This window comes from Amblyraja radiata, chromosome 32 (assembly GCF_010909765.2).
Source record: "Amblyraja radiata isolate CabotCenter1 chromosome 32, sAmbRad1.1.pri, whole genome shotgun sequence".
Classification (NCBI taxonomy): domain Eukaryota; kingdom Metazoa; phylum Chordata; class Chondrichthyes; order Rajiformes; family Rajidae; genus Amblyraja; species Amblyraja radiata.
The window spans coordinates 17,875,485-17,890,684 of NC_045987.1; the positions used below are offsets into that span (position 1 = coordinate 17,875,485).

Genomic DNA, 15,200 nt, shown 5'->3' on the forward strand with positions numbered 1-15,200 from the left:
AGATCAGATAACACGATGCATAAATGCAATGTCAAACTCAAGTACAATAGATGGAGCAAATGGGGAGATACACAGTGCAGAATAGAGTTCCCTGTAATGAGGCAGAGGTTCACCTGCACCTCCTCCAACCAACCTCATCTGCTGCTCCAGGTGTCAACTTCTCTACATCGGTGAGACCAAGCGCAGGCTTGGCGATCGCTTCGCCCAACACCTCCGCTCAGTTCACAATAACCAACCTGATCTCCCAGTGGCTCAGCACTTCAACTCCCCCTCCCATTCCAAAATCTGACCTTTCTGTCCTGGGCCTCCACCATTGCCAGAGTGAGGCCCAGTGCAAATTGGAGGAACAGCACCTCATATTTTGCTTGTTTAAGAAGGAACTGCAGATGCTGGAAAAATCGAAGGAAGACAAAAATGCTGAAGAAGCTCAGCGGGTGAGGCAGCATCTTCGCTCCATAGATGCTGTCTCAACCACTGAGATTCTCCAGCATTTTTGTCTACCTTTCATATTTCGCTTGGGTAATTTACACCCCAGCGGTATGAACATTGACTTCTCCAATTTCAGGTAGTTCTTGCTTTTTCCCTCCTTCCTCTCCCCTTCCCAGCTCTCCCACAAGCCTAGTGTCTCGGCTTCTTCCTTTCTTTTTGCCGCCCCCCCGACATCAGTCTAAAGAAGGGTCTTGACCTGAAACGTCGCCTATTCCTTCTCTCCATAGATGCTGCCTCACCCGCTGAGTTTCTCCAGCATTTTTGTCTACCTTCAATTTTTCCAGCATCTGCAGTTCTTTCTTAAACAAATAGTTCTCTGTATTGTAGTTTATCAGTTACAAAATCCAGTGTCCACAATGGGGGAGAGATGAATCAGACAGTACCCTTGCTCATGGAAGGACTGTTCAAGTTTAGATTTATTATTGTCGCATGTACTGAGCTATAGTAACAATCTTTGTTTTGCATGCTAACCAAACAGATTAGATAACATGTGTAGGAAGGAACTGCAGATACTGGTTTAAATCGAAGGTAGACACAAAATGCTGGAGCGGGACAGGCAGCATCTCTGGAGAGAAGGAATAGGCGACGTTTCGGGTCGAGTCCCTTCTTCAGTTTAGATAATATTATACATAAATACAATCAAATCAATCTAAAGCACAATCAGGAAAGCAAATGGGAAGACACAGAGTGCAGAATATAGTTCTCAGCATTGTAGCGCAGCAGAAGCCTGATAACAGGGGGGAGGAAGCTGTTCCTGAGTCTGGTAGTGGGCGATTTCAAGCTTCTGTACCTTCACCAATCTTGCCCTGGTGTTCCTGACTGAGGCTGAGTTCACTGCTCAATAGGGTAGGTGTCACGTTAACCTCTTCTCCAGTCAATGATTCAGCCAACACCCTTTCACAAGTCTAAAGAAGAGTCTCGACCCGATATGTCACCCATTCCTTCTCACCAGAGATGCTGCCTGACCCGCGGAATTACTCCAGCATTTTGTGTCTATCTTTGGTGTAAACCAGCATCTGCAGTTCCTCCCTGCTCTGTTGTTCTCTCAGAGTTCCATCTAATTTAATCACAGAGTGTTTTGTTTCACACCACGAAGGCAGCTCGATCCGAGATCCCAAAGCCTGGTGGCTTTGGCAGAGGCAGGTAAACTCACCAGCATCCACTCTGGCAGCTTTTGGCACCCTGATTTGTGGAGAAGGCCTAATATTTAAATACATCTTTGAGATTCATACCCTCCACTTTTTCAATTAACATTCTTCTGACAAAGCTCCACAATGCAAAAACCATGTCTCTGAGCAAACTTTGTATCACCCATCGCAACCCCTGCAAGACAAATATAGGCTCTTGTCGTAAAGAAGACTTAAATTGGAGATTCTCTGCTCTGTAAACAATGTACTTGGCCAATGTACTCCAGTCCCTCATTATCTCGTCAGTTGAACTTCTCTCCCTGGTAACTGGCAAGATTTCCACATACGACATACCAGTGATATTACTGGAATTACAATGACTTGGAAGGGGATTGACATCGATATTTTTATGCTCTGGTTTGTAATCAAGAACTGACAGTGAACATTGCACAGACTTTCTCTGCTCTGAAGCCGGTGAACTGTAGGACAATGTCTGTTTACACAAAAAAAGACACAAAGTGCTGGAGTAACTCAGCGGGCGGGCAGCATCTCCAGACAACACGTATGGATGACGTCGAATCAGAGGATATGGGGAGAAGGAGGAGGAGCCATCTTGGTGAACGGCTGCTAGCCAGCAGCCGTCCGTTTTAAATTCGTTTTTTTAATAGTTTTTAGTGAGTCCTGTTTTTTTGTTTGTAGGAGATATGGTCTTTTAATGTAGGGGGGTAGGTGTAACTTTATTTCTAGGTCCCTACCTGGTCGGTGTGGCAGCCTTTTCTCCGGGCTGCCCGTCGACCCGTCCTCGTGGCCTACCTGCGGGCTTGGAGCGCCGTTTCCTGGCGGGGACCGCCCAGCACCTCGGCCTCGGCGGCGGCACAGTGTTGGAGCGCTGGAGCGGAGCGGAGTGGAGCGGGCGATGCCTTGCCTGGGTCGCCGCGCTGGAGCGACGCGCTGGAGCTCTGGCGAGCTGGACCGCCGAGAGCAACATCTCCGGGCTGCGGGTCTGCGGAGCGGAGAGGCGGCAGTGCGGGTCTGCAGAGCGGAGAGGCGGCAGTGCGGAGAGGCGGCAGTGCGGAGAGGCGGCGCCGACTTTGTCATCGGGAGCCTGGGAGCTCCAAACCGGCGCGGCCTTGTCGGCTTCGGCTGCCGCGGGCTCCAACCAGGAAGCGGCCGTTCCAGGTGGCCCAGCCGCCGAAAGGACTCTCCTGACGCCGGGGCAAGACCACCCGGTGAGAACGGCCAGGGACATCGGGCCTCCGTAGAGGCAATTGCGGTGGCCTCAATAGGCCTGACTTTGGGGTGAACATGGGGTGGGGACTGGACATTGTGCCTTCCCCCACAGTGCTATCCACTGTGGGGGGATGATTTTTGTCTAATTGTAGTCCTGTAGGTCTGTGTACAAGATGGCTGCCGTGAAGAGAGAGTGGACGCTGGCGCGCTTTGGCTGCCGCTGCTCTCTCTTCACACTGTGTTTTTGATTTTCTGTTTTTGGATTGAATTCTGTTTTTAATTTGTGTCTCTGTGATGTCTTTTTTTACCTGTTCTATTCCGATTATATGTTTTTATTCCGATTACTATGTAAGGTGTCCTTGAGATGTCTGAAAGGCGCCCATTAAATAAAATATATTATTATTATTATTATTATACTATACATGAGTACAGTCAAGCCATACACATGTACGACAGGGAGTGTAGAATACCGTGTCACAGCACTGTAAGTTACACGTTAGTTACAGTAAAAAGTGTGAAGTCCACAAAGAGGTAGGTTGGAAGATCGAGACTACACCCGTAGCTTTTCGGAGGTCCGTTCAATAGTCTGATAACAGCGAGAAAGAAGCTGTTACTGAATCTGGTGGCATGTACTGTAGGAAGGAACTGCAGATGCTAGTTTACACCGATGACAGACACAAAATGCTGTAGTAACTCAGCGTGGCAGGCAGCATCTCTGGAGAGAAGGAATGGGTGATGTTTCCGGTCGAGACCCTACTTCTTGACGTCACCCATTCCTTCCATTCAGAGCTGATGGCCAGTCCCGCTGAGTTACTCCAGCATTTCGTATCTATCTTTGCACTTTTGTACCTTGTTGCTGACGGGAGAGGGGAGAAGAGGGAGTGATCCGGGCGTCCATGGTCCTTGATTATGTTGACTTGATGGCAATCTGTGCCCATGGCGATTGGCATGGTGTTACCCGTGGAAGACTCAGGCACATGTTCACAGAGTTATAGGAGTAGAACTCGGCCATTCGAATCTACTCCGCCATTCAATCATGGCTGATCTCTGCCACCCAATCCCATTCTCTTGCCTTCTCCCCATAACCCTTGCTGCCCGTTCTAATCAAGATCTTACCTGTCTGTTGGTCGCAGGCCAGGGCCAGGCCGTTACACTGGCAGGGACGGCATCCAGTTTCATTGAGCTCATAATGCAGCACCTGACAACTGCTACATTTGAGGCCGGTCACCTCTGGTTTGCAGCTGCATCCTCCAGTGCTGTAGATAAAAAAACACACGCAAAAACATGTCAGAGCATGGAAATTCTGCCCCACCACACAGCACCAAGGATCTCACTCCGTAATATTGACCCGAGACATAAGGAACTACTTTTAATCCCTTTAAGGGCGGCGCAGTGGCACAGCTGGTACAGCCACTGCCTCACAGCACCAGAGACCCGGGTTCGATCATAACCTCGGGTGTTGTCTGCGTGGAGTTTGCACGTTCTCCTCGTGACCACGTGGGTTTCCTCCCCAAAGACGTGCGGGTTTGCAGCTTTAATTAGCCTGTAAATTGCCCCAAGTGTGTCGGGAGTGGATGAGAAACCATAGAACTAGTACGAAGGGGCGGTCAATGGTCAACGTGGGCTTAGTGGGCTGAATGGCCTGCTCCCATGCTGTATCTTTGAAAATCGAGACTGAACTTGGAACTGCAGACGCTGTTTTACAAAAAGAGACACAAAGTGCTGGAGTAACTCAGCGGGTCAGGCAGCATCCCTGGAGAGCACGGATAGGTGACATTTCATGTCAGGGCCCTTCTTCAGACCCTTCTTCCTTAATAACGATTGATAAGATAGGTGGGTCTTTGCAGAAATTTAAGTTCATCGTAAAAAGTCGTTTCAGTGGTGTGCAGAGCTCAAAATGTTCTCCATTTGATTCAATGGCAATTGTATCCAGCTACACACACTGCTTTATCATTATGTCTGTACAGTTGTTGAGTGCTCACACACTTGTTTTGGGAACTCTGTTGGCTCACTTAGTAAACTAAATTTCAAGGAAATGATGTTAGTATACAATTTAAGAATTGTTCCCTAATCCTTGGATACCGCACTTTCAGAACATAGAACATAGAACAGTACCGCAGGAGAACAGGCCCTTCGGCCCACAATGTCTGTACCGAACATGATGCCAACTCTTATCTACCTACACGTAATTCATGTCCCTCCATTCCCTGCATATCCATGTGCCTTTCCAAAGTTTCTTAAATGTCACAATTGCATTTGCTTCCACCATCACCCCTGGCAGCACATTCCAGGCACTCTGATCACCCTGTGTATACAACTTGCCCTACACATCTCCTTTAAACTTTATCCTTCTCACAATAAAGTTATGTCCACAATTATGTGACATTTCCACCCTGGGGAAAAGGTTCTGACTGTCTACCCTATCTATGCCTCTCACAATTATGATATCCTTCTATCAGGTCTCCCTTCAACCTCCAGAGCATTAAAAAACATGTCACCTGTTCTGTCCTCTGAACACAGGAGAGATGCAATGAAAAGGACTCAGCACTAACTTCAAGGTTCCTCTATAAAGTTTGGTAAAGTGCAATGTTGAATACGTTCTAAAATTGGACTTTGTCTATGGAACTGATGCACTTCAATGCTGAGAACTACACTCTGCACTGTATCTTCCCTGTGAGGTCTAGCTATTGTACTTGAGTTTGACTTGATTGTATTTACAGTATGCATAGTGTTATCTGATCTGTCTGGAGACCGTGCAGGACAAAGCTTTTCAGTGTACCTTGGTACACATGACAATGATAAACCTAAACCGAAAGCTAACGAGACAATCGCAAACATTTGCTCAACCGTGACCACCAGGTCAAGAACAGCTTCTTCCAAGCAACGATCAGGCTCTCGAAAACTACACAACACCAACCTCAGCAACCTTTGATAGACTGTGTCTTTGGTTACACTATTGATCTCAGTTTTGCACTATTATGATCCCATAGAAACATAGAAAATAGGTGCAGGAGTAGGCCATTCGGCCCTTCGAGCCTGCACCGCCATTCAATATGATCATGGCTGATCATCCAACTCAGTATCCTGTACCTGCCTTCTCTCCATACCCCCTGATCCCTTTAGCCACAAGGGCCACATCTAACTCCCTCTTAAATATAGCCAATGAACTGGCCTCAACTACCTTCTGTGGCAGAGAATTCCAGAGATTCACCACTCTCTGTGTGAAAAATGTTTTTCTCATCTCGGTCCCAAAAGATTTCCCCCTTATCCTTAAACTGTGACCCCTTGTTCTGGATTAAACTGTGACCCCTTGTTCTGGATTAAACTGTGACCCCTTGTCCTCTAGCATTCCAGCTATTAATTTATTGTATTATTCATTATTGTTTATTTATTTGTTGTGTTCTGGCATTAATAGGTCTATCAAGTGCTACAAGTAACAATTTCATTATTTCATTGCCGGTACATATGACAATTATACACACTTGACTCTTGTCCCGAGAGCACTTTGTGGTGTCATCAATGTCTTGTCATCTGTCGCTAACACAGGGTTTGCAAATTCTACCAACAGCATCAATGAATAACACACAATCAGAATTTAGATCTATTCATAAGACTTTGGAACTACCAGATGTGGTTTTCAAAGATTATAAATATTCATGCTTCACGCATCACAGGGAAATTGTTTACTAGTTCACCAAACGTTCCCTGAAAATGTTTGCTTTGCATCTCTCGAGTTGATACTACATGTTCAGTGTTCTGTTCATAATGCAGATGACAATTAAATACAGAATCCCATCTCCCCTGCACCCTTTCTTTCTCTCCCCCCCCCCCCACCCCCCCCTCAACCCTGTGCCTCAGCTGCTCGCACTTGTTTATTTACTTCTCCGCCCCCTCCACCCTCATTCCTTCCTCTGGCTTCACAATTTGTAACTCTCCAATCCTTTTGTCTCACACCTACAGTTTTAATTTCTGGCCTTCGTTCCAACAATCCACCTATTATAATCCCCTGTTTCAGAAGGAACTGCAGATGCTGGAAAATCGAAGGTAGACAAAAATGCTGGAGAAACTCAGCAGGTGAGGCAGCATCTATCTTCACTCGAAAGATGCTGCCTCACCTGCTGAGTTTCTCCAGCAATTTTGTCTACCTATCATAATCCCCTCACCTGTGTCCACACATCACCCACCATGCTTTGTCCTGCCTCTCTTGTGTCTCCCAGCTTTCTTCCCCAATCCTCCCCCCACCCCCCGATAAACAATCTGAAAGAAGGTCCCGATTCGAAACGTCACCTAGCCCGTTTTTCCAGAGATGCTGCCCGACCAGCTGAGTTACTCCAGCACTTTGCTGCCTTTGACCAGCTGAGTTACTCCAACACTTTGCTGCCTTTGACCAGCTGAGTTACTCCAGCACTTTGCTGCCTTTGACCAGCTGAGTTACTCCAGCACTTTGCTGCCTTTGACCAGCTGAGTTACTCCAGCACTTTGCTGCCTTTGACCAGCTGAGTTACTCCAGCACTTTGCTGCCTTTGACCAGCTGAGTTACTCCAGCACTTTGCTGCCTTTGGCGATAGTTAAACACTCTTGACTCAGGACATCAACAAAGAGAATGCAAAGCTTATTCAAAGTGTTTAGAAACTGCACACAACTTTCCCCAAAGATTCCCACTGTAGATTCAATGACTGATACCTTCACTGTATCTGAGACAATGGATGGGAAAATCTCTGAGCAGTTCTTTAGAAAATCGCTCAGGAGCTCCTGTGGCTAATAGGCTCCGAGGGCTGATTTACTGCTCCATTTGGAAGTTTGGCATCGAATTTCTCCAAAGACCAATGTACTTCTTTTCACTCATAAACAGCTACTTCCAAGATTAAATTAGTTTCTTGGTTCAACTGCTTTCGGCAATAACTCACGCCATAGTGAGGAAACATGGTATTAAGAGCAGCGCTAATGGTATTGCACCATCCTCCAGAGTGCCATTAGTTCTGGGTTGGAATAATAATTCTTTGGTTGTATCCATAGCCACATTGTAAATACGCCTTGCTATCTGTTTCCACAGTGGCACTTAAGACCACAATACCACAACGCCTCCATGTTACAAAATCTAAGGACTCCCAGAAGTTCCAACACAATTTAAAAGCTAATAAAGATAGACACAAAGCGCTTGAGTAACTCAGCGGGCCATGCAGCATCTCTGGAGAAAAAGGATCGGTGACGTTTCGGACTGAAAGAAGGGTCCCGATCCGAAATATCACCCACCTATTCCTTTTTCTCCAGAGATGCTGTCTGACCTGCTGAGTTACTCCAGCATTTTATGTCTATCTTTGGTATAAAACAGCATCTGTAGTTCCTTTTTTATTAGCACCAGTAATTGTTAGTTTTCTTAAGAATATGAAGAGCCTGACGAGAAACATTACCCATCATTTTTCTCCAGAGACACTGTCTGGCGCGCTGAGTTACTCCATCATTGGTATAAAACAGCAACTGCAGTTCTTTGTGTCTATGTTGTTAAAAGTTAATAACTTGTGAAGGGCTTATTAAGTAGTTCTGGTGAATTTTAAGTAGGAAAGAACTGCAGATGCTGGTTTAAATTAAAGATAGACAAAAAAATGCTGGAGTAACTCAGCGGGACAGGCAGCATCTCTGGAGAGAACGAATGGGTAATGTTTCGGGTCAAGACCCTTCTTCAGATCCACTGTCAGTCTGAAGTAGGGTCTCGACCTGTAACGTCACCCATTCCTTTCTCTACAGAGATGCTGCCTGACCTGCTGAGTTATGGCCCTGTCCCACTGTACGAGTTCATTCAAGAGCTCTCCCGAGTTAAAAAAAAAAATCAAACGCGTGGTAAGCACGTAGAATGAACGTAGCGGGTACGCCGGAGCTCGGGGACGTATCTTAGCGGCATGTACCGCTAACAGCAAGTACTCTGGAAGACTCGCTAACGGCAGGTAAGCTCGGAAAGACTCGTGAAGATTTTTCGACATGTTGAAAAATGTCCACAAGAGCCCCGAGTACTTATTAGCGGCCATTACCGTAAATCTCCGAATTCGAATCAGGGCAAACTCGGGGAGAACTCTTGAATGAACTCGTACAGTGGGACAGGGCTTTTACTCCAGCATTTTTCGTCTATCTGATGAATTTTAACATGGGCATCCATGGACTATTTGTGCAGCTAAAATCCATATCATAACCCAAAGTGAAATGTCTGGAGATAAAATGGCAGGGACCACGTGAGACTCACACACTGTAAACTTCAAAGTCAACAACCCTCAGCTGAAGAGTCCTTGAGGTTTTTATGAACGGCTTTGTGCTTGTGAGATTGCCGAAAGTTACGATTAGAACTAAAGCACTGGGCTACTATTGGTACCAGCAACATCTAGCTGACACTGCTGCTGTTTAAAGGCCAACAATTCAATAAATCAAATGCTATATTCTGCAGGCCCACCAGCAGAAGGGCTCACGGAAGCAGATCCCGTGACCTTGTGCCAAGCCTTGGTGTGTACAAAGTTTAGAATAACTACAAAGCATTCACTAATGCGTTTCACCATCTTGCTCTAGGGTGTTGCTTATCTTAAATTGATACGGAGTTGTTGGTTTGAACAGATTCACAGCGACATTAAGGAAAATGATGCCAAATGTCGACAAACAGGACCAACACAGGTAGACAAGCATGGACGTTGGGCCGAACGGCCTATTTCCCTGCTGTGTAACTCTGTGACTCTTTTACCTTTGTTGCACTCCGTCTTTATATTAGACCATAAGACAGAGGAGCAGAATTAGGCCATCGGCCCCTCGAGTCTGCTCCATCATTCGATCCCGATTGATCGATTTTCCCCTCGCAACCCCATTTTCCTGCCTTCTCCCCGTAACCTTTGACCCCCTTACTAATCAAGATCCTATCAGTCTCCGCTTTAAAAATACCCAATGACTTGGCCTCCACCGCCGTCTGCGGCTATAAATCCCTCAGATTCATCACCCTCTGGCTAAAGAAATTCCTCCTTATCTCCATTCTAAAGGCTACGTCCTTTTATTCTGGTGCAAGCCTCTCCCACGACTGGAAACATCCTCTCTGCGTCCATTCTATCGAGGTGAGGGAGACCAGATTAGAACACAACTTTACGGATACAACAGCGTGGACACAGCACCGCTAGACGGATATTCAGCAGGGATGCGGTACGGTGCAGTGCAAGTGCGGTAGAGGCACAACACGAGAGATGTACTGAACCAGCAGTGATATAACATTGATGGTGTACAGGTAGGTGTACACACATGTGCATGACCAGGACATGTTACAACACAGAAACAGCACACACACAATGCAGGCAGAGGTGTGCAAAGGTGAACCGTTGCATCTTTGATTGGTGATCAATCCTTGGGGTGGTATTGAGGGTCACTCGTGTTTAGTTTAGTTTCATTTAATTTGGTTTAGAGATACAGCATGGCAACAGGCCTTTCGGCCCATCGAGTCCGCGCCGACCGGCCATCACCCCGTACACTAGTTCTATCCTACACACTAGGGACAATTTACACAAAGCCAATTAACCTACAAACCTGCAAGACATGCAAACTCCACACAGACAGCACCTGTAGTCAGGATCGAACCCGGGACTCTGGCGCTGTAAGGCAGCAACTTTATTGCTGTGCTTCTGTGCCACCCGCTGTAGTGTTATCGTGCAGATTTCCTGACAGCACCCAGTGCAAGCAGACATAGCATTGCCTGCATCCCAACACAGAAATTGGGTTTTGCTCTCGAGAAACTCAACGCCAGCTGTTTAACATACAGTAGTTGAATTTGCAGCCTCGAGTGTTTCATCCTTTATTCGAAGCTCTGGTTATCATTAGCAGCCAACCCTCCTTGGTTCCGAATCGTCTGTTCTGCATTAGTAAGCACCTGAAGCACCACGCAGATTGCAGGCTGGAACTTCTATGAAACCGGAGGCAAGCTCCCTGGGCAAAACGCACTCGCTGCAAGGTGGAAATGTACCGGCAAGCCACAAACAGGAGGTCTCTCCGTCAGCATCATAGGACAAAGACTGAAGTTTGCCTTTAGAGTTTTATGAATTAGGTTTGATTTTCATAGTCATAGATTAGGTCCATGCAGCACAACAACCTCTCCATGCCGACCAGGTTGTCTACCTGTGCTAGTCCCCTTTGCCTACATTTAGCCCATGTTGCTCAAAACCTTTCCTATCCATCTGCATGTCTTTAAATTATAATTGTACCTGCCTCCGAGTAAAGGGCCTGTCCCACTTGGGCGTCATTTGCGCATCGCGCAGATGGCGTGCAAAGATTTTGTACATCCCAAAATCCTGGGGTGCCGCAAGCTACCACGCGTCACTGCCTACGTCACCACGCTCCATGCGTGCGTCGTGACGCGTAAATGATGTCGCGTAAATGACGCACAAATGACGCCCCAAGTGGTTCAGGCCCTTAGGAGTTGACGGAGAAGAGGTCAAAATGAGGATGAGTTCAGCCTGGTGAATGAGGCTGGGGTTGCTCAAACACCTGGCCAGGGAAGAAGCGACGGGCTCTAAGGGGTGGAGGTGAGGGGCGAATGGATATCCTACAAATCAAAAGATTGAAGTTTCAGTTTTCTTCCCCCAACATATTTGTGCCAAACCACTTGAATCAATATCTCAAGAATTCTGACAAGATGCTTTGTCACAGAGTCGTAGAGCACGGAAATATTCCATATCCCCTTTCCTAATCATGCAACTCTCCAAGAGTCTGAAGAAAGTGACTCAAAACATCACTTATTCCTTTTTTCCAGAGATGCTCCAGCATTTTCTGTCTATCTTCGGTGTAAACCAGCATCTGCAGTTCCTTCCTACACAAGTGTCTTTCAATGTTGTTATAATATCTGCCTCAACTACCTCCTCTGGCAGCGTGTTCCACATACCCACCACTCCCTGAGTGAAAACGTTACTCCTCAGAGTCCTATTAAATCTTGCCCCTCTCACACACTTCCAGCAGACACGGTCGTCAGGAACATATGACCACTCCATGGTTTCCCACATTTGACATGAGGGGCATGACACTCCACTGACTGCCATAACTGCCCCCTAATACACACTTAAAAATAACGTCAATGAGAGCGGCACAGTGGTGCAGTGGTAAAGTTGCTGCCTTACAGCGCTAGAGGGTTCGATCCTGACTACGGGTGCTGTCCATATGAAGTTTGTACGTTCTACCCTTGACCGTGTAGGTTTTCCCCGGGTGCTCCCATTTCCTCCCACCCTCCAAAGTGGTAGAGGTACATTGTCCTTAGCCTGTAGGATAGAGCCAGTATACAGGGTGATCGCTGGTCAGCGAGGTCTCGGTGGGCCGAAGGGCCTATTTCTGCGTTGTATTGTCCCTAGTGTATAGATTAGTGATTGTGTACAGGGATCGCTGGTGGGTGCGGACTCGGCGAGCCAAAGTGCCTGTTTCTGCGCTGTAAGTCTAGAGTCTGATCTAAACTCTACATTGTAATCATGTTTAGTGTTTCCGCTGATTGGGTAGCATGCAACAAAAAAGCTTTTCACTGTACCTCGGTAAACGTGGCAACAAACTGAACTAAACTAAACTAAGCTAAGTTTCCTCTATAAAAAAGAGAAAAAGAACTGCAAACTCAAACTGAACCCTGAGGTCAAGGTCACTTCCGCATCAGCGGTTGTGTTCCGCTGCTTGAGTTCTGGAGCTGCTGTAAATGCAGAGCTGAGGCCGAGATTGTTTCCTTAAAGACCAATATTAAATCTTTGTCTGTTTGCTAATCATCGAACATATCCTTCAGAATGCCCCATTGAAGTCTACTGTCTGGCAACGATTTGTCAGGGCTGATAAATATGCTCTTAATTCTACAAAAGACTTAATTTATTCACGAGCTGCCTACTTCGAGCATTGCTATGACAACAGTAAGAGCAGAAGCCCTCAATGCATAGCTCAGTCCCAGGTGGAACAGCCCTGGTGTATGTGCATGGATACATTCCCTATCTATGCCATTCTCTGTCTGTCATGTTGTCTGGCAATAGGGACACAATACATTATTAATAAATGCGTCTCTCTACCCAGGCTGTAAGAGTTTTGTTTAGAGATACCACGTGGAAACAGGCCCTTCGGCCCACCGAGTCCGTGCCGACCAGCGATCACCCCGTACACCAGCAGTATCACACACACTGGGGACAATTTACAGTCTTTACTGAAGACAATTAACTTACAAACCCGCACCTCTTTGGAGTGTGAGTAGAGGCCCGGGGAAAACCCACACGTTCACAGGTGGAATGTACAAACTCCCGTACAGTCTGCACCCGAGGTCAGGATCGAACCCGGGTCTCTGGCGCTATAAGGCAGCAACTCTACCGCTGCACCATTGTGCCGTGTATTGAGGTGTGCAAGATCACGAGGAAGCACAGATGAAGTGAACGCTCACAGTCTTTATCCCCAGGATGGAGGATTCTAAAACTAGAGGGCACAGGCTTGAGGTGAGAGAGGAGAGATTGAACAGGGAGCTCGGGGGGAAACTCTTTCACTCAGAGGGTAGTTCGTATCTGGAATGAGCTGTCAGAGGAAGCTACAGAAACAATTACGGCTTTCAGAGGACATTTGGAGAGAAATATAGATAGGGGAAAAGTTTAAAGAAGATTTATGGGGCACGTTTCTTTACAGAAAGAGGGGTATGGGTCATGTGCAGGCAGAGGAGATCAGTTTATCATAGAAACACAGAAAATAGGTGCAGGAGTAGGCCATTCGGCCCTTCACCGCATTCAATATGATCATGGCTGATCATCCAACTCAGTATCCTGTACCTGCCTTCTCTCCATACCCCCTGATCCCTTTAGCCACAAGGGCCACATCTAACTCCCTCTTAAATATAGCCAATGAACTGGCCTCAACTACCTTCTGTGGCAGAGAATTCCACTGATTCCCCACTCTCTGTGTGAAAAATGTTTTTCTCATCTCGGTCCTAGAAGACTTCCCCCTTATCCTTAATGTGACCCCTTGTTCTGGACTTCCCCAACATCGGGAACAATCTTCCTGCATCTAGCCTGTCCAACCCCTTAAGAATTTTGTAAGTTTCTATAAGATCCCCCCTCAATCATCTAAATTCGAGGCATCGTGTTCGGCACAGACCTTGTGGGCCGAAGGGCCTGTTCCTGTGCTGTACAGTTCTGTGTTCAATAAGATTCACTTGGGCGGTGGTTGATGATCACATGATGTGAAGGGCAAGCGGCAAAACACAAAAGGAATCAAACCCTGGATTAAAGGTGTTCCTCTAATAAAAAACGCTTTACGTCTAATCTTGGAAGTGCTGGCAATAAAAGCAGGTTTGTTTCCATGCCAACAGGCTCCCCACTAATCTGGTGCAAGGTGAGAGGCGAGGTTGTGGTTATTGTTCAAGTGGAAGATTCCCAAGGTCAGGAGTTGCTGGGCCGAGCTCTGAGATTAGAGTGCCGCACTCACATGCCGTCCTTGCAATCCAAGGTTAGACGTTGCACAGGAGCCTGCACCCAGAGTCATACAGCCTGGAAACAGGCCCTTCGGCCCACACCAGCCAACATGTCCCTGCTACACTCGTCCCAGGGTCATGCTACACTCGTCCCACTAGTACATGGATAGGACAGGTTTGGAGGGATATGGGCCAAATGCCCGCATTTGGCCCATATCCCTCCAAACCTGTCCTATCCATGTACCTGTCTAACTGTTTCTTAAACGTTGGGATAGTCCCAGCCTCAACTACCTCCTCTGGCAGCTCGTTCCACACACCCACCACCATTTTTGTGAAAAAGTTACCCCTCAGATTCCTATTAAATCTTTTCCCCTTCACCGTAAACCTGTGTTCCTTGGTCCTTTACCTTTTGAAGATCCCATTTGCATTTCCCGAAGATAAATCGGTATTTTCACCTTACTTTCTTGTGAACTGACTTCAGTTACTGGAAGTCCAATGGAGCAGCATGCAACATAGAAGATCCACAGCTAATCACCCGTCTCTCTCTCTCTCTCTCTCTCTCTCTCTCTCTCTCTCTTTCCCTCTCTCTCTCCCCCACTGTGTGCTGGCTACAGTTCTGTGTTAGACTGGACTAGATCCAGATGTTTCTTTCATTAAAACATGGGATCTCGGTGCATGGACAACATTGATAGAGGCATAGAATCTTACAGCGTGGAAACAGACCCTTCGGCCCAACTTGCCCACACCAGCCAACATGTCCCATCGACACGTCCCATCTGCCTGCGACTGGCATTTATTTAGAGTCTAGAGATACAGGGTGTGGATACAGGCCCTTCGTCCCACCGAGTCCACGCCGACCATCGATCACCAACATACTAGTTCTATGTTATCCCACTTTTTGCATCCTACATACTGGGGGGCAATTTACAGAAGAC

At 46.9% G+C, this 15,200-nt stretch overlaps 1 protein-coding gene across 1 annotated transcript in view; it reads right to left on the bottom strand.

Annotated features, from left to right (window-relative positions):
* The window catches only part of megf9 (multiple EGF like domains 9), a 152,959-nt gene that overhangs the window by 50,402 nt on the left and 87,357 nt on the right, over positions 1-15,200 (bottom strand). The window contains exon 3 of the mRNA XM_033049231.1: positions 3,963-4,102. Coding sequence (XP_032905122.1) covers positions 3,963-4,102 — 140 coding nt within the window. The remainder of the gene's footprint in view (positions 1-3,962; positions 4,103-15,200) is intronic.